We start from the raw sequence: 23,848 nt of genomic DNA, 5'->3' as shown, positions 1-23,848 counted from the left end.
GAAGGCTCGAGGGTCGAGACAGGGACCGGGAGGGATCACTCACCCATCACAGCCACGGGCAAAACAGACCCGGCTTGGGGACATTAGTTTAATTTGTTAAAATCAGAGTAGGATAATGAGAAATAAAACCAAATCTTAAAAACACCTTCCCCCCACGCCTCCCTTCTTCCCATGCTCAACTTTACTCCCGAATTCTCTACCTCCTCCTTCCCAGCAGTGCAGGGAGACAGGGAATGGGGGCTGTGGTTGGTTCATCACATGTTGTTTCAGCTGCTCCTTCCTCCTCAGGAGGAGGACTCCTCACACTCTTCCCCTGCTCCAGCATGGAGTCCCTCCCATGGAAGTCAGTCCTCCATGAACTTCTCTGACGTGAGTCCTTCCCACAGGCTGCAGTCCTTCAGGAAGAGGCTGCTCCAGCGTGGGTCCCCATGGGGTCAGCAGTCCTGCCAGCAAACCTGCTCCAGCCTGGGCTCCTCTCTCCATGGGGCCACAGGTCCTGCCAGGAGCCTGTTCCAGTGTGAGCTTCCCATGGGGTCACAGTCTCTTTGGGACATCCATCTGCTCCAGTGTGGGGTCCTCCACGGGCTGTGGGTGGATCTCTGCTCCACTGTGGACCTCCATGGGGCCAGCCTGCCTCTCCATGATCTTCACCATGGGCTGCAGGTAGATCTCTGCTCCACTGTGGACCTCCATGGTGACAGCGTGCCTCTCCATGATCTTCACCACGGGCTGCAGGTGGATCTCTGCTCCACTGTGGACCTCCATGGGGACAGCTTGCCTCACCATGGTCTTCACGATGGGCTGCAGGTAGATCTCTGCTCCCGCGCCTGGAGCACCTCCTCCTCCCCATCCTTCTTCACTGACCTTGGTGTCTGCAGAGAAGTTCCTCTCTCGTATTTTCACTCCTCTCACCAGCTGCAATTGCACAGTTATTTTTTTCCCCTTCTTAACTATGTTATCCCAGAGATGCCACCACCGTTGCTGACGGTCCCGGCCTTGGCCAGCAGCGCATCTGTCTTGGAGCCAGCTGGCATTGGCTCTGTTGGAGATAGGGGAAGCTTCTAGCAGCTTCTTACAGAAGCCACCCCACTAACCCCCTCCAAAATCTTGTCATTCAAACCCAACGCAGACATGAGTGTCAAAATTATTTGGGTCAGGGGATGTTATTGCAAATCTGGCAAAGAGTTTGGTATATGTGATTTTTAAGCACATAAATAGTTCTGGAGGAGTACTTACATATATAAAATGTCCAGCATCGCATATTGCCACCTATAGTGTAATATGTAGTATTAAAAAGATTCTAATTGATATCAAACTAGCTTGATTAGTCTTGATTAAATTGTACCTCTATTATGAAGGTTTTGTAATGGTTTTTCTGTTCTCCTCTGTTTTGATCGTAAATGTACAGTTGAAGTATAAAACATGAACTTAACTGTGTGGAAATTCCCTATATGTGACTACTAGTTCCTGTAAACTCCAGCAAATACGACTAAGACTCGCTTTAGAAGGGTTTTTCTCTGATTTTTTTGGGTGGTTTGAACGAAGAACGGTGGAGGTACTGCATTCAGAAAGCCTGTCTACACAACACAGGGATTTCTAGGAGGATGATCTTGTTGGAGGGTGACTCAGTTACTCAGCGTGGCTGCAGCTAGGAGGGAAAGAGGATAAGAAAGGATTTTCTGAAGTGAGATGCTTGGTAATTGCCTGTCAAACTTTTTGAGAGTGGTTGAAGCATGACAACTCCTTAACTTCTATTCCTTTTTAATGTTGGCTTTCAGTCCTTTGTAGTATAATCCTGTGAATCATTTACTTAGAACTGATTATCGAAGGTTGAAAGAACCTGTAGCAAATTCTGATGAAACTTTTGTGGTGAGTATTGACACACACGACCTGTCTGTCCTTGAGGTCTTGACATCGGCAGTGGTGGTGTCCAGTATGTAAAGTAAGAAATGTTGCAGCCAGCACTGGGAAAGTAGGTATGGCAGGAGGTGCTCGAGGTGAGTCATGCACATCTGAGTCAGTGCTAAAAGCAATTGAACAAGAGTGTCCCCACTTAGCTATTTTTAATATTTGCTTACTCACATTTACTGTACTAAGCTATTTACAGGAAAAGTAGTTAAAAGCTGTAGTAAGGTCTTAAAGCCACTTCTCATGTCAACAGCTTACGTTATTGATTTGGAGGGATGTCTTCAATCCTGCCTTTTCTGAGATTTTTAGGTCTTTGTGTAATTCTTGTTCTGCTTGATGCTTCCAGAAGTACTGCAGTCCAGTATTCACAGCATCGCCTCTAGACCTACAGGGATAAGTTGGCTTTGAGGCTGGACCTTACAACCAGACTGGCAGTGGCACAGCTGATGTGCCGAGGAGGGGTGGTGATTAGTAGCTTGGTAGTACTTACAGGTGCTTTTCTACCCCACCAGGTGGAGGCCTGTTTCATACAGGACGCGATTTAATATATTAAAAAAATAATCCTGGGTTTTAGCCACAATGAATATACGAGTCACAGCTTTTCTGTGGTAAAACCCTGCTTGTAATTTACATAATCCTTAGAGTGCTGCCCTTCCCAGGACAGCAGCATTTCAGCCGCGGAGCTGTGATGACTGGTAAGGTGCAGCCCTGATGCCCTTCCGTACAGGTACAGGTACTCTCTTTACAGATGCTGACAGCTGTATTTGCAGGAGGAAGAAGTTTAGGAGGTTGCTTCGGGTGTGCGTATGTGTCATGGAGTTCAGCGGTGGCTTCCTGTTTACCGCTGCAGGGTGAGGATTTGGGCCGGGGCCAGAGAAGGTGCAAGAGTGTGGCTTGTGGATTCGCTGTTACATGGGTCTGCCTCTCCCCCACCCTCGACGTCTCTTGGTGAGGTGTTGCAGAAACAACTGTAGGCATGGGTTGGGGGTTTTGCTGTGGAGCAGTGATGGAACCGGTACGCTGGCTGGAAGTTGCTTTCTTTTCTTGCTGCTGAAAATATTTCCCAGTGTGCAGCCAAGTTCCTTGATCTTTGTGTTGCCCTTGGAGCTGGGGAAGGAGGTTGGGGTCACAGTTCTTCAGACCAGAGGTGCTTTGGTTCAGTGTGGATAAGCTACTCGGGCTGTTGAAGCTGAGATAACTTTTGTTATCAGCCGAGATAACTTTTGTTATCAGCCTCTTGGGAAGAAAGGCTGACCTGTGGCATGTACAGCTACTGTCTTGGGACTCATCCCTGTAGGAGGAGCAGAGGAAGGCACGAAGGGTTGTTGATGTCGCAGTGTAATGGTCCTGCATCCAAAGCTGCTGTTGGGAGAGAGGAATCAGAAGAGAGGGAGGGAGAACTGCAGCCTTAGCTGCTGCCGTGTGCTTCTAGAGAACTGAAATAAAATTATACCTGGACTGAAAAGTGAATTGGCCATAAACTTTTATGAGACTGCTCTTGGCCAAAACTGGAAATAGAGGCACAGTGAGCTACTGTGAATTTTCATAATATAAAGGCGCTACTGGGAATGCAGATGGACTGCTGGAAATGTAAAAGTTTATATTCCTCTCATGATTTTTGACTTTGGACAGACCTTATAGTTGTGCATTGAAGAGTACCACTTGGTATTCTCAAATACAGAGTGTGTATTACTCAGACTTTTTTTTTTTTCCGGTGTTCATAGGTTGTGTAACACTCACAGGAAAACAATTTTGTTAAAGGGAAGACCACAAAGTTACCGGGCAGCAACTACAGAAATAGGATAAGCAAATGTTTTCTAAAGAGAGAAATCAGGGAGCAGTAAATAAACACGAGATGATTCACCCTACCAGAATTTTGTAGAAGAATGAAATGAGATTGGTAAACCAGAAGAGGTGTAAGACTTTCTAGGCAGAAAAGTGCTTGTACTGCCAGGTGGAAATTGTTGTCCAGGGTGAGATCCCGTGCACCGCCGCACCTCTGTGTCAGACGCTGAGTGTAGTAGAGTCTGTCTGGGTATGGATGAACGTAGAGGCCAGCCTTGGTCGTTCTGGGACCAAACTATCAGCGAGAGTATTATTGTGCAATCTGCAGTACAAACTCTCAAGTCCATAACCCAAACAGGGCTCCCTAATTTAAGACAAATAAAGTCCCACCGCTCACTATTGTATACTAAAGCCAGTGCCGTGTCTTACCACCTTTGAACCACTGTTGGCACAGCTCTCGGAGGTAAACATACAAAATTTACTTCTCTTTAGCTGGTTAGTTAAAAATAGCGTATATATTTGCCCAAGAGATAGAATAAATTGAGTGTAAATATTTAGTTTACTTGACAGGGAGATACTGGGTATAGCTCATAGTTGACAAAAGACTCACACCAGCAATTCTCTTAATTGTAACAAGTGTACCACATCAAGCCATAGCATTCACAATTACATTGGATAGTGGAAATTCAGTAGAGAACTTGCTGAAAATAACTGTTAGAACTTCAGTGGGCTGAAAAAAAAATCCGTAATTACTGATACGGTGTCTTGAAACACCGTGCTGCTTTGCTCAGATTACCAGTGCAGCTATGTGCAAGCTGGGCAAATGCTTATGTTTGTGTTCATAGGTGATGGTGGAGGAGTGGGCTGGATTTAAAGGTTCCTTCCCAGCCCTGTGTTCCTGCAGAGCAAGCCACGTGCGGCAAAGTCTGCCTGTGTTTAAGCACTAAATTGCCTGTTACATTAGTTGTCTCAGGAGGTAAAACTGATACTAGAAGAATATCAATCAAGAATATCTCCATCCCTGGAGACGTTCAAGGCCCGGTTGGATGAGGCTCTGAGCAACCTGATCTAGTTGGAGATATCCCTGTTCCTTGCAGGGGGGTTGGACTAGATGACCTTTGAAGGTCCCTTCCAGCCCTAACGATTCTATGATTCTATGATTCTATGATCAAGGTGTTGCTCTAGTTCAAGCGAAAACCAACTGTTAGATAAGACTTCAACTGCAGCAGTTGGCAGCCTGTGTTTCATAACATCATAGGTATTCCATGTTCTGAAGTCCTGTTGGAGAACTGGGTGTGAAACCACGGAGAACGTGTGCTGTCTTAGTATGCAGAGAGCATCTGAGAGGTGACTGACACCGTGTTTGCATTGAAATGAGTGGTTGATGACTCTACGTAGATGTGTGCATGTAAGTGAAAAAGCAGGAGGCCAAAACAGCTGAGGAGGAGCATCAAACCCTGTAATTGGAAGCCACCACAGTTCAGGCTCTGCTTTTTGGTCACCAAAGGGAGATCAGAAGGATCCTTGTCGTTTGGCAGAGTTCAAGTTGTCTACTCGGACAACTTTCTGAATAGCTTCATTTGGCTTTCACCAATTGGTTTCCTCCATTTCAAGTGCCGTCTGCCAATGTACTTGTATTTGATGATTTTTAGGAAGAAAAGAGCCTGCAGCTGTGAAAAATGATGATGTTTTTTCCAGACTTTGTTTCAGTTGAGATCAGAGAAAAAGGATTTAGGAGGAGATCTGAAGCGTGTCATTTCTTCATCACCCTTACAGGTGATATTTAGGGCTTACCTCTTGTTTTTAAAGTAAGGTAGGAAATATAAGGATTCGTTAAAGCCTGAGAATGTAAAAATAATTGCAAACAAATGGAGGTATATCCTGGGGGAGAGTCTGCTCATCCAGCTTTTGAATCTCCAGTGTAAAGAGACAAGTTTAGATGCAAATATCTGAGATCCCTTCTCCGTCAAAGGAAAGATTTGGAAACCTCATCTGACATACTTCAGATTTCTGTTTCAGGGTGAGATAAAACACATCTTGGACTTAATTGTCTAGATTGTCAATGAGAGGAGCGTACCGTGTCCAGCTCAAAGGCAGGTCTGCATTTAGCCAGATGTACAGGAAACAGGACAACGTGCAAGTATCGCCAGGGTCCCCTCTCATCTCTGGCTGGGAAACCTGTTTTGAAGGCAGCTTCTTTCTTAACAAACTAATTATCTGAGGCCAGTTGAGTAAAGGTCAGTGCAAACTCATTTTTTAGCTGTTGGCTATACTGCTCATTTGGGGGAGAAGAGCTCCTCTTTTTGAAGAGATGAGATGTGCTCCACTTTTTGAAGAGAAGGGTGCCTACCCCATTGCTTTTCAGTCAGAGGCTAAATTAAATGAGTTTCAAGTTTTATCACTGTGATCCTTTTTCTCAAAAGGTCAGTTTAGACCCCATTCTCCGTAGTTTTCTGTTTTCCACTCGCTTGCAGCCACCCCTGCTTGGCCTTTGGGATGTGTGGAGTGAAGCATGAGAAGTCCTTGGTGGTAAGGCTGCCGCGTGTAGCACAGCAGTCCTTGCAGAGACCTTGCAGGTGAAGCTCTGGCCCTGGTGAAGTGGTGAGGAGAGCAGAAAATAAGCCAAAAATAAATCCATAAAATGGGAGTGAATGGACTTAGAAGAGAAACTTCCGTGTTGTGCCTCATTTTGCTTCAGACAAGCCAATTAACTAGTCGCGGTTCCTTCCTCTGACTAATAGGCATAAATGTGTTTACAGCAAACCATTAATACTGGTGTACTCTGGTGATTAGTCAATAATAAAAAGTAATTGCTATGTGTGTTTATCCCAACAGATGGGCGATAAAGGACTGTATTTCCCACTCGTATTAAAAATTACGTCTCAATGGCAGTAAATCTTCTCATCTCCAGTCGTACACGTGCTTTGAAAAATGTGCGCAGGTACGAGCACGCCGGTGGATATGTGCTGCACTGTTGGGAAGTAGTTGCTTAAATTAAAAGTTGTAAAATACAATTGGCTTCAAATAGCAATGTCAGAACTTGACTTTGGTTTTCCTTTCTGGGGACTGATCTTCCTTCTGGTCTCCGTCATGCTGGTGGAAGCCAGTATGAAATGACATTTAAATATATTTCATGGATCCATGCAATGTGAGAAAGCAGTCATCAGGATGTTGGCACGACGCTGCCTTGGCCCCTGCTGCCATCTCCTGAATGTCCATCCCTGGTGTGACCCCTTGCATGTGGTTCAGTGAGATTTCACTTGAGCCAAAGAGAAACCCACCAAAGGGTGGGTAACTGAGAGCCAAATATTCCGTGTTAGTTTGTTTCTGTGTGCACGGATAACAAAATACGGCATCTGGAAAAACGACATTAGGACTTGTTAGCTGAAGTGACAGTGAGCTTTATCTGCAGAGACCGTTCCTTTTGTGGAGCCCACCCACTCGCACGTGTGCTGAGCTCTACGTCCAGCCTTTGCTTTTCAGAAGAGGTCTAAAAGCAAATGCAACATTCGAGGCACTTTGTGGTCCTTGCAGTTGGGTGAGCGCATCCTCTGCGAACATGCAGTTCTCTTGTCCCAGCGTACGGCTCCCATCCGCAGGCGGCGCTCGTGGAGGCAGAGGTGGGATTGTTGGAGGCCTCTGGAGTTGGCTGGTTTTTAACATGAAATGCTAAGCTAGTCACTCTTTGTGCTTTTACAAACTTAGAACGTTTTTTCTATGCATGGTGAACCAGTGTAGTCCAATAACTTTCCATGGGAACTTTTTGGGTTGGGAAACTCCATATTGTTCACTTTCCATTGAGCATGTCTCTTGTGCACCTGCATGGCTAAATATAGATTTTTTGGGGGCTTTTTTTTTGTACCTTACTGTTTATTGAAGCGTTAATTAACCTAAATGCTCTCAGTTTTTACATAATAGTTCCTCCATGCTACGTCTGCCATAGTTAGAACATTTACCTTCAATTTGTCAACTGTTTTAGCACTAGCAACCAGAGTAGCACACCTCTTATTTCCAGACATGGTGACCACCATTTGCTGTAGTGAGAAGAATGAAGCCCAGCATCCAAGAAAGCAAAAGCTTCTTCAGAATACAGAAACTAATAGGTATAGTAAGACAAGGTTGAAATGTTACCTTGACTAATTCTCCTTCATTAGTTTCCCAGCAAATAGGTTTTAGTTGGAGGTCAATGCATTTGATTTTCAAAGCTCTGGTGGCATTGGCATAGCTACTGTAGAGCTCATTTCTTTCTGTAAATTGGTTTCAGATGGCTGTGGCTTTCCATGGCAACACTTGCTAACTCTTTTGCCAGAGAACATCTGCATATAAATTATCTCACAAGTGACAAAAATGATCTGTTGATATGAAGGAGCAGTTTCCCCATAGACTTGAGGTCTTGATAGCTCACTGCCCAGGATGCTCTGGTGGCCTGCATGGTATGTGATGGCGTGGGGTGGCCAGTGGGATGGGCAGGAAGAGCTGGAGTTACTTTGCTTACAGTCATGGAGAGGAGAGCTGCAATCTGTTTTCAAACATAAGTGGTGGTTTGCATAATGTAACAGGAATCATAGAACCATAGAATGGTTTGGGTTGGAAGGGACCTCAAAGATCATCTAGTTCCAACCCCCTGCCATGGGCAGGGACACCCTCCACTACACCAGGTTGCCCAAAGCCTCATCCAACCTGGCCTTGAACACTTCCAGCGATGGGGCAGCCCCAGCTTCTCTGGGCAACTTGGTCCAGTGCCTCACCACCCTCTGAGTGAAGAACTTCTTCCTGACATCCCATCGAAATCTCCTCTCTTTCAGTTTAAAGCCATTGCCCCTTGTCCTATCACTCCATGCCCTTGTAAAAACTCCCTCTCCAGCTTTCCTGTAGGCCCCCTTTAGGTACTGGGAGGCTGCAATAAGATCACCCCGGAGCCTTCTCTTCTCCGCACTGAACAGCCCCAACTCTCTCGGCCTGTCTTCATAGCAGAGGTGCCGTAGTCCTCGGATCATCATGCAGCTTATATCTGGCAGAGGAGGAGTTAATGCTTCTTTTTAGACTAGCACTTCTACCTTTCTAGACATGGAAACATAGTCAGGAGTTGAGCTTTTGTTTTCGATGGCTTTGCACCTGAGAAAGACCACCTGGAGTCCCCTCAAGTCCTTCTCAGCGGAGGAACACCGCGTGAGCGCTCGCAGTTGGTATGGCCGTGTATTCTTCCCTTGTGCGGATGCTGGAGAAAGAAGGGGGAGAGAAAAACTGAAGCTAAGCTCCGTTTCTTCCTAATGCTGAGTTTTGCCCTGCCAAGTGGCAGATTTTCCAGGAATTAGGCTCTGTCTGAAGGACAGAGGTGCCGCCTGAAGGTTTTTCACTGTTGATGTATGTTTCTCTTTCTTGGTTTCAGTAGTTGTGTTGGTTGCAGCGTAGCCACGCGCTGGTCTGTGCAGCTGGGTTGAGCTCACTGAAAGGAAGGTGTGCTGCTGTTGGAGGAGCTTGGTGAGGCCAAGCGAGGACGGGAGGAGGAACAGGCTGGTGACTTTTTGTTTGGTAGGGGTATGTATGGCTATAAATGGAAGTTTTTTGCTGAATTGGTTTGACCTGGAGCCCCGTCAGTAACACCAGAAGAAGTGGTCTGTGCTCAGATCTGGAATCCCATTGAAATTTTTCTTGTTGCTCCATTCCTGTTCTGTTTTACCGTATGTGATGACCTTTACAGATTGCAGCCTTCCAGTACTTAAATGGGGCCTACAGGAAAGCTGGAGAGGGACTTTTTACAAGGGTGTGTAGTGATAGGACAAGGGGCAATGGCTTTAAACTGAAAGAGGGGAGATTTAGATTGGATATAAGGAAGAAATTTTTTTATAATGAGGGTGGTGAGGCACTGGAACATGTTGCCCAGAGAAGTTATGTCTGCCCCATCCCTGGAAGTGTTCAAGACCAGGCTGGATGAGGCTTTGGGCAACCTGGTGTAGTGGAGGGTGTCCCTGCCCATGGCAGAGGGGTTGGAACTAGATGATTTTGAGGTTCCTTCCAACCCAAACCATTCTATGATTCTATGTTTTTTCACTGTGACTTACGGGACCACACAGCTACAATCAGCACCTCCTCTGCTACCGGAGCACCTGCTGCTTTACAGAGATTTCTGCACTTCAAATCTCAGCTTTTTACTTCATTACATCAGGTCTACATATATATAGTGCCGAGCAGAAAGGGCATTAGTTGAGACGCTGTCTTTAATCCTGGCTGTTTCTGTACCATCTGGCCATACCTTCTCCAACCAGAATTGCATCCAGTGTTCCAGTGCTGGGGCCACCAGCAGTGCAGCAAGGTGACTTTAATAAAAGATGAGCAGAGAACCCAGAGAGGGGTAAGAGATTCTGAAGATCACATTGCTCTTGCTGTTGATAGCAAATCCCAAGTTTGCTATGAAATTGTATGGTTTTGCAACTATATTACAGAAAGATGTTTTTGTTGGTTAGGGGATGCCTTTGTTGGTGGCTTGCTGTCAGTAGAAAGGCAAAGATAAGTGGTAAAGTTCTGTTTGCTTTTGTTTATGACTTATTTTAAATGATGAGCCCTTAAGAGTGAACTTTAACAATATGTTCTCGCCACATTAAAAAAAAGAAAAGAAAAAAAAAAGAAAAAGGCAAACCATCAAAAAACACTTACCAAAGTGCAAAGCCACTACAGGAAGCACACGACTACCAGAAATCTTTGTGAATAAAGCCATCTAGGGGATTCAGGTGTCTTGCCATATGCAGAGCAGATGTTGACCACATTGATGAAACTCTTTAAGGCCTTTAAGTTATTTCAGTGCTTATGGCAACAAGTTAGCGATGCTTCTTTTTAAACCGGATAGAATGCAAAGAGGTGCCAGTATAAGTTCATTCTTCTGAGGACTGCTGTGGTCTGCTTGAGGTTGCTCTTTGCCGTCAGTAATTCCTGCTTCTCGGGAGGTCCTGAGGTGCCAGAACTGCTGCTGGGCAGCTCAGCCCCATTGTAGGATGATGCTGGGCAAGTTCCTCCTCCGGGGTAAAGAAATTTTGCTGTAGGAAAACCTCCTCTCTCACCTGTTCCCTCTCTGAGGCCAGGTGACCTCCATGGATGTGGTGACTGATGGTAGGGGATGGTGTAGAGGATGGGGAGGGAGCGTGGGGCTTGCTTGCAGTCCCTCTTTGCTGTCGCCATCGTAATGTGCAGTCTGTGCAGTTACAGGACACCAGCTCCGGGGAGGAGGAAGCAGGGGGTGGAGAGAACTGGGACAAGAGTCTCCATTTTGTGATACGATTTGAAAATGAAAAAAGGTTGAGAACATCTGTAGCTGCTCTCAAGGAAGTGGCTACAGGGCTGCACACGAGGGAAATGACCGTGTGTGGTTACTGTTCTGGGAGCTTTGCTAGAGTGGTCTGTGAACAGCCGGTGAGTCTCGGAGAAGGGGAGCTTTGCAGTAGCTCTGTGGTCACCAAGAAGTCCCAGCCCCTTTGCACGTTCTACATACTCTGGAACTAGAAAGCTGTAGTGTGTGTGAAGTCTGCCTACTCAGGCCATTGGTGTCTGGAGAAACGGTTGCTTCTAATTCTACCTCTCATGTTAGAGACTGCAGAGTGGGACGTGGGAGACCCAGGCTAGTTGCCTAGCTGGTGCTGATTTCCTGGGTAAGTCAGTTAATCTCTCCTTTTCCTCTACTCATTTATAGAGGAGACATGCTGATAATGTTTCTTGTGCCATTTCACCAGTCTCGACTTTGCTAGACGTCATCCGTTTGTGTGTTTTGGTTTGTTTCTTACTAAAGATCTAAGACATGATCGGAAATCCGGGTGCTGTCATAATAAACCTAAGCTTTCTTTTTCCTTAAAAGCAAGTAAAAAGTAGGATTCCCTTGTTGAGGAGCACCAGTAGATCATGGAGATGGTCTTTGTACTTGAATGAATTTATCATCTTGGTATTATGCTAAAGGTGATGTAATGGTTGTGCAACAGGGGGTACAAACAGCCTCCTCCTGGGTACACTCTCACACTGAGTAATTACCCAGTAGAAGGCTGTTGGGTGTGGAAGGAACAGTGTGGTGCAAGGATGACATGTCCAGGACCTGGGGTTCATGTCTTCTCCGCATGCACAGCATGCTGAGCAGATGAAATTGGTTAAATGAATAAAGCGGAGATGGGATGGATTGTGGCTTATAAAATTATTGGCTTGTGAGAAGAACTTGGAGGAGAGCCTGTAGATGCACAGTGAGTCCCCAGACATCAAGTTTCTTTGTCGAACATTTCAGCATGGTGGCATCTCAGAGATTTAGGCGTTCGGGAGACCAGGACGAAGTGATCATCTCTCTTGCTCCAGTCCAGTTAAAGAGAGAAGCTGTTCTGTGGTTACAGACCTTCATCTGGAAGGCATGGACAACGAAAGGCCTTCATCTCCCTCCTGGTGCCTTTTCCTGCTTAGGAAAACTCCTAAATATTCAGGGAGCAAAGGGAGCTTGAATTGGTAGGATATTTTGTGGAGGAGGAAGGTAGATGTTGAAGCTTTGTGGAAGTCCTGGCATATCATTGGACACAGAATCCCCCTTGTGCTCTTAAATCTCAACACCATCCTGGCCAGATGGCTGCTCTTGCCACGTATGTCCATGGCACAGCGAGTTGTATGACGACATTAGCCCGCTGTAGTCTTCCAGTCGGCAGAGAACGTCACCCATGTTGTAGTGGTTTTTCTTCCATTCTTTCTGTGTTTGTTTCCATCCCGGCCTTTCTGATGGATTTTTGCAGCGACTACAGCATCTTTCCGTCTCTTGGAAAAGGTAGAGCTGTTCCCTGGGGCTTCAGCACCTCCTTGTAGACATAAGAGCTGTGCTGACTTCTGGCTTGGGCGTTTGATGGAGGACTCTTGAGGTGAAAGAGTTACCGTGCGTTAGCGGAACTGCCGTACGTGACCCCGTGTTTGCTCTGCCCCAGTTGCGAGACACGTTGGATTGGTTTTCGCTGAAGTTCTTTAGCTTTTAACTGGGGCACGAAGAGCACACGCGTAGTCTTGCCACATCCAGTTCTGGTGACCTGATGAGGACCACTTGCCAGGTAAGCCCAGAAGGATCAAGCTTTGCACAGCCTTAACGCTTTCTCTTCCAAGAAAATGTGGGTTTGGGGGTCTTTGCCGCACGGACTGATTTTCCTGAAAGCTTTTCCGTGCATCTGAACTGAACTTCAGGAAACTCCTTCAATCAGCGCAGTGCCATCAGGAAGAGGCCGCGTTTCCTGAAGATCTGCTTCATTGCTGGGAAGATGACGTGGCTCTTTGCCAGAGAACTTCCATCCCATCTGAAAGGTGCAGATTGCTAGCTGCGTGCTAGCGCAGGCAGAGGGGAGACGTAGGTGAGCGGCGTGGAGGAGAACATAAAGGAAGGAAAAGAATCATTAATGCTGTGTCTCAGGCAGGAATAAAAACAGATTATCCATGGAAATCTTTTTAAGGCTGGAATCTCCCTTCAGTCCCGTTAGCATCAGTCTTAGTAATAAAGTTCTTTTTTAAATCATTGGCTTGGGGGGGGAATAAAAGATGAACTTTCCCCTAGTTTGCTTGTAATAGGTTTTGGAGTGTTGGCTACCTGATAATTACATAAAAATCATGTCATTGTTTGGTAGGTTTCCATGATGGCTTGAGGCTCGATATGTGAATATATTTGCCTCCAAGGAAATCGATACCACTTTAGCCGAAAAGCCGTTGTTGTTGACTATAAAAGGACAGAGTAAGAGATTGTGAGCTTCTCAAAAATGGTATCATTTAAAATTGTTATCGTACCAGAAATTGTGGATGAGAAAGGATGAAGTACACGTTTATAGTTTAGAAGCAAGCTGTAAAAATTGTTCCTTTCGAGGAAGCCTAGTCCGTATCCAAAGGAACATCAGGCTGGAAAAATCAGGTAACACAGAGGAAAATGTGACTTTGCGTGCGTGCTCACGCGTCTGCAACGGCCGTTAGAGACGGGGCAGCGCTGGGGGTAAATGAACACGCAGCTTTCTGAGCAAGCTGAGAGACTTCTTCCCGCATGGGCGACACGTCACGAAATTCAGAGAAGTCGCTGAAGTCGCGCTGGGAAAGCGCAGGAAATGAGCACGGTTAGTTCTCATAGCGCGATAGTGAACTGAGTGGGTTCCTAAAGCGATGGGTCGGGAGGCTGCCTCCTCTGCTTTTCCAGTTCAGATTGCTAGAAATGCAAATATATAATATCTCTCAATATAATTTGCTGCGCTTTAACTGTTTTTGATGAAAATTTCCGTGATACGTGCTGTTAGCCTGATATTTAAAACTGAGTTTTATCAGTCATATCGCAGAATGAATACTGTAGAAAAACCCAAGGGGAATTAGTAATTCTGGGGTTGGGGCAGAGGTGAGCAGCAGGTGGTGACATCACTCTGAATAACAGAGTAAAATAAAACAAATACCAAATTTCACATTCAGTGAAAGAGTGCTGTGGAAAAAAACAGCATGTGATCGCATACATAAAGATGATGAAATATTGCGTGTGCACAGAAAGGACCCAAATACACCAAAAAAAGGCAGTCTTCTGCCCTGTAGTGTTACAGTTCTTACATTTCCAAAAATCACATTTTAAAAGCCTTTTTTCTTCAGTGTGCCTGGAAAGAAACATCCCCAGAAAAGAGCAGGGATAGTAGTTATTATAATTAATCTTAATTAGTGAACAGGAGCGTTAGAGCTGGGGTAGCGTAGTGAGCTCATACACAGGTCAGAAGACTTGGGCACCGGAGGCAGCGGGGAGGGTGGTGCTGAACCTTCTGCTGTCCTCAGACTTCCTTGGACATGGGTTGTAGACCTGAAGGAGCTCTGGGTATGGCGACGTTCTCCTCCAGCGCAAAGTTCTTACCGTTTTCTTTCCAGTGAGCTTTAGTTAATGGAGACCAGTCCAACCTTTGGCCGCCGCCGTGGTGGTTGTGCCTTCCCAGGGCTGCTCTAAGAGGGTGGTGGGTCAGCGGTGGGACGGCCCCTTCACTGGTTTGGAATTTTAACGCGCCGCTTCGTCGCTCTTTGCTGTCGTATCAGTACTGTCATTCATAAATTAAAATTTATTAAGTTAAGTAGAGCGCCTGGATTTATTTTAAATGGGTCTCTAACAGCTGATGCTAGATTAGATGGGTGTCTCGTGCTGCGACGTGTTCCTTTACTAGTGTGTTGAAAAAATAACAATAATTGGGAACTTTCAGGCTGACATAAACTGAATCCTACAAAAATGGCACGTCCTGAATGTTTAAGGAAAGCCTGTTACTTTCTTAGCATAAGCAATCATAAACATCCCCTGTCATGAAACCAGAAACTAATTTGGCTGAGAGGGAAAAAAAAAGAGGAAGAGCTTGCAAATGGTGCTTCAAACCGAGGTCTGGTTTGGTCAGATTTTAGCTGGGATTTTCCTCTCCTCGTGTTTTAGGGACTTTTGTCCCCGAAACTGACCTTCCATCTTTGCGTTTGGCTTCCACGATCTCTGTAGTGGAAGCGTGGAGAGCGCAGGGGTGGTGGTGTAACAGGGCTGGGGCGGGGGGGTCCGCAACACCGGCCGGAGTCTCATTGTCCTGCCAGAACTCCCCAAAACGAGCAGGAGGCAAAACTTGCGTTTGAAATCCGATTGCATCTCGGCGTGCAGGTTCGCCGCAGCCTTGTCTGAGCTCAGGTGAGAAGAGTTTCCTCAAAAAGGCCCAGTGGAGCTCGGAGCCAGTTTCTGTTGATGTTGGACATCTTGAAGTATCTCCCAGCTGCCAGTTTGATCCTCTGTTTCTTTATTCCAGGGAAGCTTTTTGTGTTTCAGGGTATTTTTCTTGAGGGAGGGCTCTCAGCAGGGCCAGGTGCAGATGTCCCAGCTTCATAGGAGGCTTCGGGGCCAGGCTGGCTTTCCCGGGCTCTTCCTTCCATGACAGCAGATGAACTTCTTTCTTCTGGTTCAAGGAAGATTTGCAAGTAGTTTGTAAAGTATTTAATTTATGCCCCTGCCTTTTCTTTCCTTGATTTTTGAGGCACACAAAAGTTTAAAAGGGTTATTTAACAAATAGTGTTGTACGTTTTTTTTTTTTTGCCTTAGAAATACTGGAACTATTGGGCTTGAACGGCTCTGCTTTTACTAAGGAGATCTTGGCCATGGCAAGTCTTAGACAGGAACTTGAGTTTTTGCCAAATATTTTTCTCTTCCAAATTTTCATTAAGTCTTAATAGTTTAATAGCCAAACCAGAAACAAATTGATTTTCAACAGCCTGCTGTCTAGAATTCCCTCTCCTTATTTTTTTTTTTACTTTTTCATCTTTCTGGTACAAAAATTTTGTGAGGGCCACCTCTGTCTATGAGGAAAAAAAACACTTTCTGTGGCCTTGAGCTAATCCAAAGAAATCAGATGCGAGTTTTGGCAGTGGTGAGTGCACGGTTTTGGTTCCGTGCCTGCGTGCACCCAAAATGGCTAATTTTGTGGTTGCAGCCCTAGTGAGAAGGATGAATCGTTGCCCCCCTCTGCTGGTGGTCCTCAGGGCTGGGGATTTGCTCACCCTCCCAGCCAGCCGAGTTAATCTGAGGCTGAAATACAAAATTTTAAGAAGACGGCAGGTATATTTGTATATGTTGGTCAGGATTTTAAATGTCCAGAGAAGCCCTTTGCTTTGGGGAGTGCCCAGAAGGCTGTAATGCATCAGCTTCTGAGGTGCGGAGTTACCAAGCGGTATCTCGAGAAGATCCATCCTGCTTTCCCCTAAATATTTTCCAGCATGCATCACAAAAGGCCGTTTCCACCATGAGACACAGAAATCAAGTGAAGAGAAAACGTGCTTTGAGAAAAGCAAATGCTGTGCTGTCACAGGCTGCTCCCAGCAGAGACTGAGTGTGTGCGTCCCCGCCGTCCTGCGTCGTGTCCCCTGGAGCAGTGCTGCTCCAGGAGGATGGGTTAAGCACTGGGAAGTGCTACAAGGATGAGCAGGGGAGAGTGGAGCTCGTCATGCAGGATGAGAGCAGCAGAGCATGGCTGAAGCCAGGCAAAACGCCGTCTGAGAAAGGATACAGCCAGTAAGTTCATCAGGGAAACGCTGGTGAGGGAGGGAGATAATCTGCAGAGGATACACAAAAAGCAGTGGTCCACTGAGGCTCTGAAATCTTTGAAGTGACAAAGGATTAAAATCCTCATCAGATTTCCGAGATGAAGCAGGAGAGCTGTGTAATGTGATGCCTCAGATTGCAAGAGACGGAACGTAATAGCTGCAGGGAGCTGAGTCACACACACGGGACTGGGGCGAGCCTTGGGACTGGGACGAGCCTTGGGACTGGGACGAGCCTTGGGACTGGGGCGAGCCTTGGGACTGGGGCGAGCCTTGGGACAAGGTGAGTCTTGAGACTGGGGTGAGCCTTGGGATAGGGGTGAGATGAATTCCTGCTCTTTCTGGAAGATTAAGATGATATTGAGTTTGAGAATATCTGGAAAACTCATTAGTAAATAGTAAGTCAGAGATGGGACGTTGGTTTGTTTGGTTCATCCCCAGAAGCGTATTGTAAATGAAGCAGCACTTGAGGTTCTTTTCTATTCTGAGAATTGCTGCCATGATTAGAAAAAAAGATTATGAGCTCTTAAGTAAAACCAAAGAATGCTGTGTTGAAAAGCAACAATTTTTATTTATGAATCTGCAAGAAGGCAATGGTTTTTTATTTCCCTTCACATTTTAAAATGTCTGGACAATCTTTTTAATATTATGCCCACACAGACATTAAAATATATTGAGTTTCAGTTATAAAATACGTCGTTTAGAAGGGAATGTTTTCAATTAGATTAAAGCTAATATCTTTAACCTTTTGCATTTACATTTTCTGGTGCTGTGTAGAAATAATTACTAACTTGTCTGCACGTTCCAGTAATCATGCTCTCAATTACTTCTTCCCTATATTATTGCTGAGGGAATGTGTCTGGAAACTCAAATTTAGCATTGAAGTGGCACGGATGGCAGAAACGTGCAATTTAGTTGTAAATGTGTGCTGTGCTCTTAAACATTACTTTTTTTCATCATAGTATCACGTTTGCTGGGCACCTTCCAAGCACAAGGGAAGCTTGTGCAGCAGTGTCAGTCAGACTTTCTCCAGGGTAAGCCTAAGGCTCATAAAGCAATATTCATTGAAGTCTCCTGTGTTGGATTAAGAGGAGGTGGGAGAGGAGCAGCTTGTCCACCTTTGGAAAGAAGCATCCACCTGTGCCTTTCGAGCATGCCGACTCTTTCGCTGATGCTCTGTGCTCTATAATCAGGACTGGGACTAGGGAGACATCTTTCTGGTGCCCAATCTTTCCCCACCTGCTTCTTAAGTATTCCTGTAGCATCTTGTTGATTTTACAGCCCTGGTATGAGACACTACTTTAAATAGAGGCACTGCCATACCTACCATTAAAAAAAGATGGTATTGATATTTTCCCAGTGTACTTCAGCTGATAAGGATAAGGTGTAACTTCATAGAATCGTAGAATGGTTTGGGTTGGAAGGGACCTCAAAGATTATCTAGTTCCAACCCCCCTGCCATGGGCAGGGACACCCTCCACTACACCATGTTGCCCAAAGCCCCATCCAACCTGGCCTTGAATGCTTCCAGGGATGGGGCAGCCACAGCTTCTCTGGACAACCTGTTCCAGTGCCTCACCAACTTCATTGTAAAAAACTCCTTCCTTAGATCTAATCTAAATCTGCCCTCTTTCAGTTTAAAGCCATTGCCCCGTGTCCTGTCACTACAGACCCTTGTCCAAAGCCCCTCTCCAGCTTTCTTGTAGCCCTTTTAGGTACTGGAAGGTCTCCCCGGAGCCTTCTCTTCTCCAGACTGAACAGCCCCAACTCTCTCAACCTGTCTCCATAGGAGAGGTGGGTGGGAGTAGTTTTGCAAACCAGCCCCGGAATACTGCGGTGGTTTGTGGTGTTAGATAAGGCTTTAAAAAGTGTAGGCTCTTGGAAGGTGCAGGGGCTTGAAGGCACTGAAGTCATGGGCTGCGCTCCTTGTGGATCAGGTTCCTCTGAGAAAAATATAACCCTTGCAATGATGCTCCCTTGAGTAGCTTCCTTGTTCTCTGCTGCCCACCCAAGGCTCTGCGCCTTTCGGAGAGCAAAGGAGAGTAAAACAAAGAAAAAAATCTGATAATCAAGAAGGGCAAGATACAATAGAGACTAGGGAAGAATTGTAATTAGCAATATGTAGCTAAAAGTGTGAAGAATGAAGTGACTTCAAAAGCCACGAAGGATGTAAAGCAAAGAGAACAATACTCCTTTGGTGTCACAGCTAAGGGTTGCAATGAGTACAACCCAAAACGGATGGTAGATGCTCTGAAAATATGGAAAAAACAACAAATAACCAAGGTTTTCCTCTTGTTTTTGTTGGCATCTCAGTCAGTGCACCCACAGAGTCAAAAGAAATCAGTAGACTTATATAGACTCCTGGATGCTCGCGGTGACTGTCTTTGGTTGAGACTAGATCTGGACCTCGATTAATGGAAAGATTCCCTTGGATTGCAAGTGGCATTCTATCAGCCTGACCATATATTTCATGCCTCAAACTGTACAAAGCCATTCTGGACAATTTTAAATTTTACTTTTTTTTTTTTTTCCTTAGCCAGAGTCAAGTTGCTCTTGGAGAGTGTGAAGATAATCCGTTTCAGTGGCGTAGAGGATCAGACAGTCACATAAATGCAGGTGAGTTGCCTTTTGAGGTTTGGTTTTGTTTGTTTTTCAGCGAGAGGATTGACTTGTAAACTGTAGAATTGGTGGTTTTGGCTTTTGTTATTAGTTGAACTAAAGCTTAGTAAAACATGGAACACAGACCCCATAATACCTGGAGTGTGTGTTCATCTATTTCCTTTCTGCTCTTTCTATTTAAAAACTGGGTATAAAATGCAACACGCATTTTTCTTTCGAGTCACAGCTGTCTCGTATGCGCTCTTGGCAGCCTAAAAGATACTACATTAAACCTACTTAGTGCTACTATATCCTTCTGGAGAGATAGAGAAGTAATAATAAAAAAACAACTCTCCCAGAATGCTCATTTCACCATGACATACTAAGTACCAGGAGTTTGGAAAACAGCAGATGAGAGGGGAGAAAGCGATCAGAAATATTTATAGCTGTTAAGGAGATTGTAAAAATAGAAGCTAGCTTTTTTTTAAAAAAAAAAAAGGAAATATAAATTGTATTGTTTGCATTACCCAGCCTCAGGTGTTGGTTTTCAGCCAGTTAGGTACTTCAGGATGCGAAAGTTGTTCCTTTGCAGTAAGAGAAATCTTCTGGAATAGTTGTGGAACGACCAGAACAGAGGGGAATTATTTGGAACAGTTACCAAAACCAGATGTGTTGATGTATATTTTTTCACCTTTCCCCTCATTTGTGAAAAGTACTGATATTGAATAATCAGGTTCCCAATGGGAAGACTTTGAGAAATGCTGTGCCTAGCCCATCGTAGTGTGCAGTAGCCTCATGGATTTGTGATCTGACAAATATTCAAACTCTCCTCCATGTTTGCCTTAACTATTTTTCCTCCGCTTCCAGTATCTAAACGTAAAAGAAGATTGCAAAGCCATGGCTTTCTGTGCAAAAATGCGGAGCACAAAGAAGAGTGAAGTAAATCTGGAAGCTCAGCATCAGGGTTTAGAAATACTTTTCTACCTGCAAGATAAAAATCCCATTTGTTACACCAGTGGCGAGTTTACCTCGGAGGAGCTGTGCATTGAAGCTGCCCAGCGGTGTGGTGAGTATATGGATTTTGTGTATGTTCTCAGGGGCAAGGCCTGGCAGTATGGAGAGGGATGTGTCCTCCTGTGCACGTAAGTCAATGCTTGTGGCAGAAACACGCACGTTAGGTAGTATAGGATGGAAACTTTTGCCAAGGGTCTGTTTGGGCAGTTCTTAAACTGCTTGGAGCAGAAGACATGGTGGGAGAGACTGTCTTGAGATCCATGTATATGGTGATCTCCCACCCTGGTTTCTGGCAGATACAGGTACTGATTTTTTTAAGCTTTGGTGGGATGATTAGGTTTCTTTGAAGAGAAGAGGAGACACTGTATAGGGGTAAGATAACCCAAAGCTGTCTGCCTTGTGGGCTAGTTGATAAGCCTGTCAGGATCTGTCCTGTGTTTACAGAACATTTTGGAGAAGGCTAATGGAAAAAAAAACCAACAACCAAACAAAACCTATTTGCTACTTTTCTGGTTTTAGTTTTCTGTACTTGATGCTTCTTTGCAGAGAGTTATGATGTCTGTACTGCTAATAATTCACCAGTTATGACATCGTGAACTGCGCACGATTGCAGTAATACATAAATGTATAATGAAGATTTCTTGCTTTGTCACTGTGCTCCTTGACTCAGCAAAATATTTGAACCATCTGTGTAATTCTACTGGAATTAGTGAAATTTGTTCCGTTTGAGCCACATGAACAAGTGTACTTTTATATTTACAATTTTAAAGTTCTTTCCTGCCCTGATCCCAATTTTGTGTTCCCCGAGTTTCATAATACTATTCAGCTGATGTGTGGGAGTGATGAATTTGGCTGTATAAACAGGCAAACTGGGCATAAGTCTTCCTGCAGCTTTAAAATGTTTTCTTTTCCCATGCCATCTTGGTTCTTCTAACGCTGAGTACCGTTCAGTTCATTTGCCTTGTTGCTTCTCTTTCCTTGGAAAGACAAGAATGATGGGGATCCAAAGGACAAACCTCCTCAGATTAGTACTCATGTTTTTTCGCATAGTTTTAATGAAAATGAGGAGTATTTAAAACCCTCCTGTTTATGTCAACGTGTAAGAACTTCAAGCTGCTGCCGTTGGTATGAGTGTGAACCACCGTACTGTGCAACTGCTCCCAGTAATTTCTGCTGGAAGTTTAAAACCTTTGAAGAAATTACTTCAAGTGGGCTTTCCTTAAGGGAACTTCTTTCTGCCTTCTCTCGCTTTTTCGCTAAGTCCACAGCACGTGGTAGTGAAGTACAAAAGTCTGACCCGTTCCAGCAAGCCTGTGATGCTGGTCTCTGCTGTAAATCACAGCTCCAAGAGTTAAACCATTGATGGCATCTACCTACTGCTTGTTGACCTGCAGAAGGTAGCGACTGCTCAACCCCACCTTCTATGAACTTTGCAGTTAGGCCGTTGGGTTTTTATTTCCTTGGCTTCTCTCTTCCCTTCTGCTCTTTCTCCCCAATTTATAGTAGAAAGGATTTCCCAGAATTCTGCAGAACCCAAACAAAGTGCTCTGCAGTTGGCCCAGTTTCAGAAAGGCACTTAAGCACATGCTGCAGTGCTCTGTGCAACAGAGCTGCTCACCTGACCAGGGCTTTTGGAAAAAGGTATTGCCTCCTATTGAGCAGGAAACTGAAGCAAGGTATTCAAACAAAAGTAGACCTGTAAACATGTCATAGCCTGTTTTTTCTCTGGGATGATGTAAATGCAAAGGTTAAAGTGGATCAGCCTAGACATACAAGTCAAAGTCTGTTCTTTGTTAGAAAACCCTCTATTGAATTAGCAAAGAATGGAAAAATGACATGTTGTGCTTTCTGTTTGTTTGCTAATGAGAAGGGAATTTTCACTAAAGCCTTCTCTTTCAACTATGGGAGTAAAATTTATTAATGAAATAAAACTGAGAACAAAGTCCTGGTATTGCTGAGTGTTTTTTTTAAAACATCCATTTCTGTGATCTGGAAAAAAAAGATTTTTAAATCATTTCCTCTTAAGTTCAGACCCTTGGCAAAATCAGGATTTCAGAATAAGTTTAATGTTAGAAGCAGCTGAAATGATACGCTGTTTAATACTCGATAAAACCAGTGGAGTGAACCAGTGCACAGTTTGCAGTTCCACTTTAACTGTGAATTTCTTAGTATTTGTTTTAAACTAATCCGAGTATTAGTTTATTTTTACGGTGTATTTTGCAAGATCAGATATTTTCTTTATGCATTTGTATTTTTGAGGCATGCATAGGTAGCCTTGTGATTCATAACAGTTGCTGACTTTTCTCTGACAGCTATCTCTCCTCTGTGCCACAATCTCTTTGCGCTCTACGATGAAAACAGAAGACTCTGGTACGCACCAAACCAGGTCTTTAAGATAGATGAAAAAACGTCACACCGGCTCCATTATCGAATGAGGTAAGTGCAAAACATCTGGAAAATGATTCCTTAGTCATAGGGAGGTGCTTCAACTCTTACTACTGAACTCACTGAAGAAGCAGGAAAGCAAAACCAAAAGCAGCAGCTTGCTTTTCACAGCAGAGATAAGAGGTTAACAGGAAAAGCTTAAAATGTCTCCTGATTTTTTTTTTTTCATCTTGCTACATAACCTCAAAAAAAGCCCCAGAAGTTGAAAAACCACAAGAACCTGTATCCACAAAGCTGTAGGTGACTGAGCTAGCTAAAAGCTAAATTGAGAAAAAGGCTCAAAAATATTGGTTTATTATGTCAGTGTTTTGCATGTTTCGATTTCCATTTGGAGTGTTCAAAGTGAACTGTACTCCGGCTGAAGTCATTGGGAATTTTACTATTAACTTGAAAGGAAAAAAGCACCATGCTACATTGCTTTTGAAATTCTCCTCTGGGATCGTAGGGAAATCTACGTGACCTCGCTGTGGGTGGCATACACTAGGCTGGAGAAAGCCTCAGAAAACAGAAACCGTTGTTCCCAGGATCTTTATCCGACATGTACCATCACGTTGAACTTCGGATGACATTCCTAAAGTATGGCACGTAGCCTGTGGAGATTTCTGGGGCTGAATGGGTGTGCCAGCCCTCATCCACTAGAAAACAAGAGCAGTACTGCTGACAGCTGTTGAGCATTCTCACATACTGGAGCTGAAGAAGGATGTCCTCCTTTCAGGATTTGATGGAAATCTAATTCTGCACGTTATACTGCTGCCTTTTTTTTTTTAATTTCTATTCTGACTTTTCTTCTTGCATCAGTATGAGTGTGTATGATATACATGCTCAAATATATAATATATAATAATATAATATATAATAATATATTATATAATAATATATAATAATATATAATAATATATAATAATATATAATAATATATAATAATGTAATGGACAGAATAAGCTTTGCTTCCAAGAATAATTAGTGTAGAAACTTTACTTATCTTTCCAAAGCAAGTCCACAAATCATTTTTGTCGATTTTTCAAGGTACAACTGTAAGCAA

The 23,848-nt window shown here is 44.4% G+C and overlaps 1 protein-coding gene across 1 annotated transcript in view; it reads left to right on the top strand.

The window, feature by feature from the left end:
- LOC104374521 (tyrosine-protein kinase JAK1) overlaps positions 1 to 23,848 on the top strand; it is a 60,676-nt gene that overhangs the window by 10,975 nt on the left and 25,853 nt on the right. The window contains 3 exon segments of the mRNA XM_086617857.1: positions 19,286 to 19,365; positions 20,215 to 20,413; positions 22,674 to 22,797. Coding sequence (XP_086473983.1) covers positions 19,360 to 19,365; positions 20,215 to 20,413; positions 22,674 to 22,797 — 329 coding nt within the window. The 5' untranslated portion in view covers positions 19,286 to 19,359.

Source organism: Tauraco erythrolophus, chromosome 10, assembly GCF_009769465.1.
Source record: "Tauraco erythrolophus isolate bTauEry1 chromosome 10, bTauEry1.pri, whole genome shotgun sequence".
Taxonomy (NCBI): domain Eukaryota; kingdom Metazoa; phylum Chordata; class Aves; order Musophagiformes; family Musophagidae; genus Tauraco; species Tauraco erythrolophus.
Note: the sequence above shows the minus strand (reverse complement) of the source record. Positions and strands in the feature narration are given on the sequence as shown.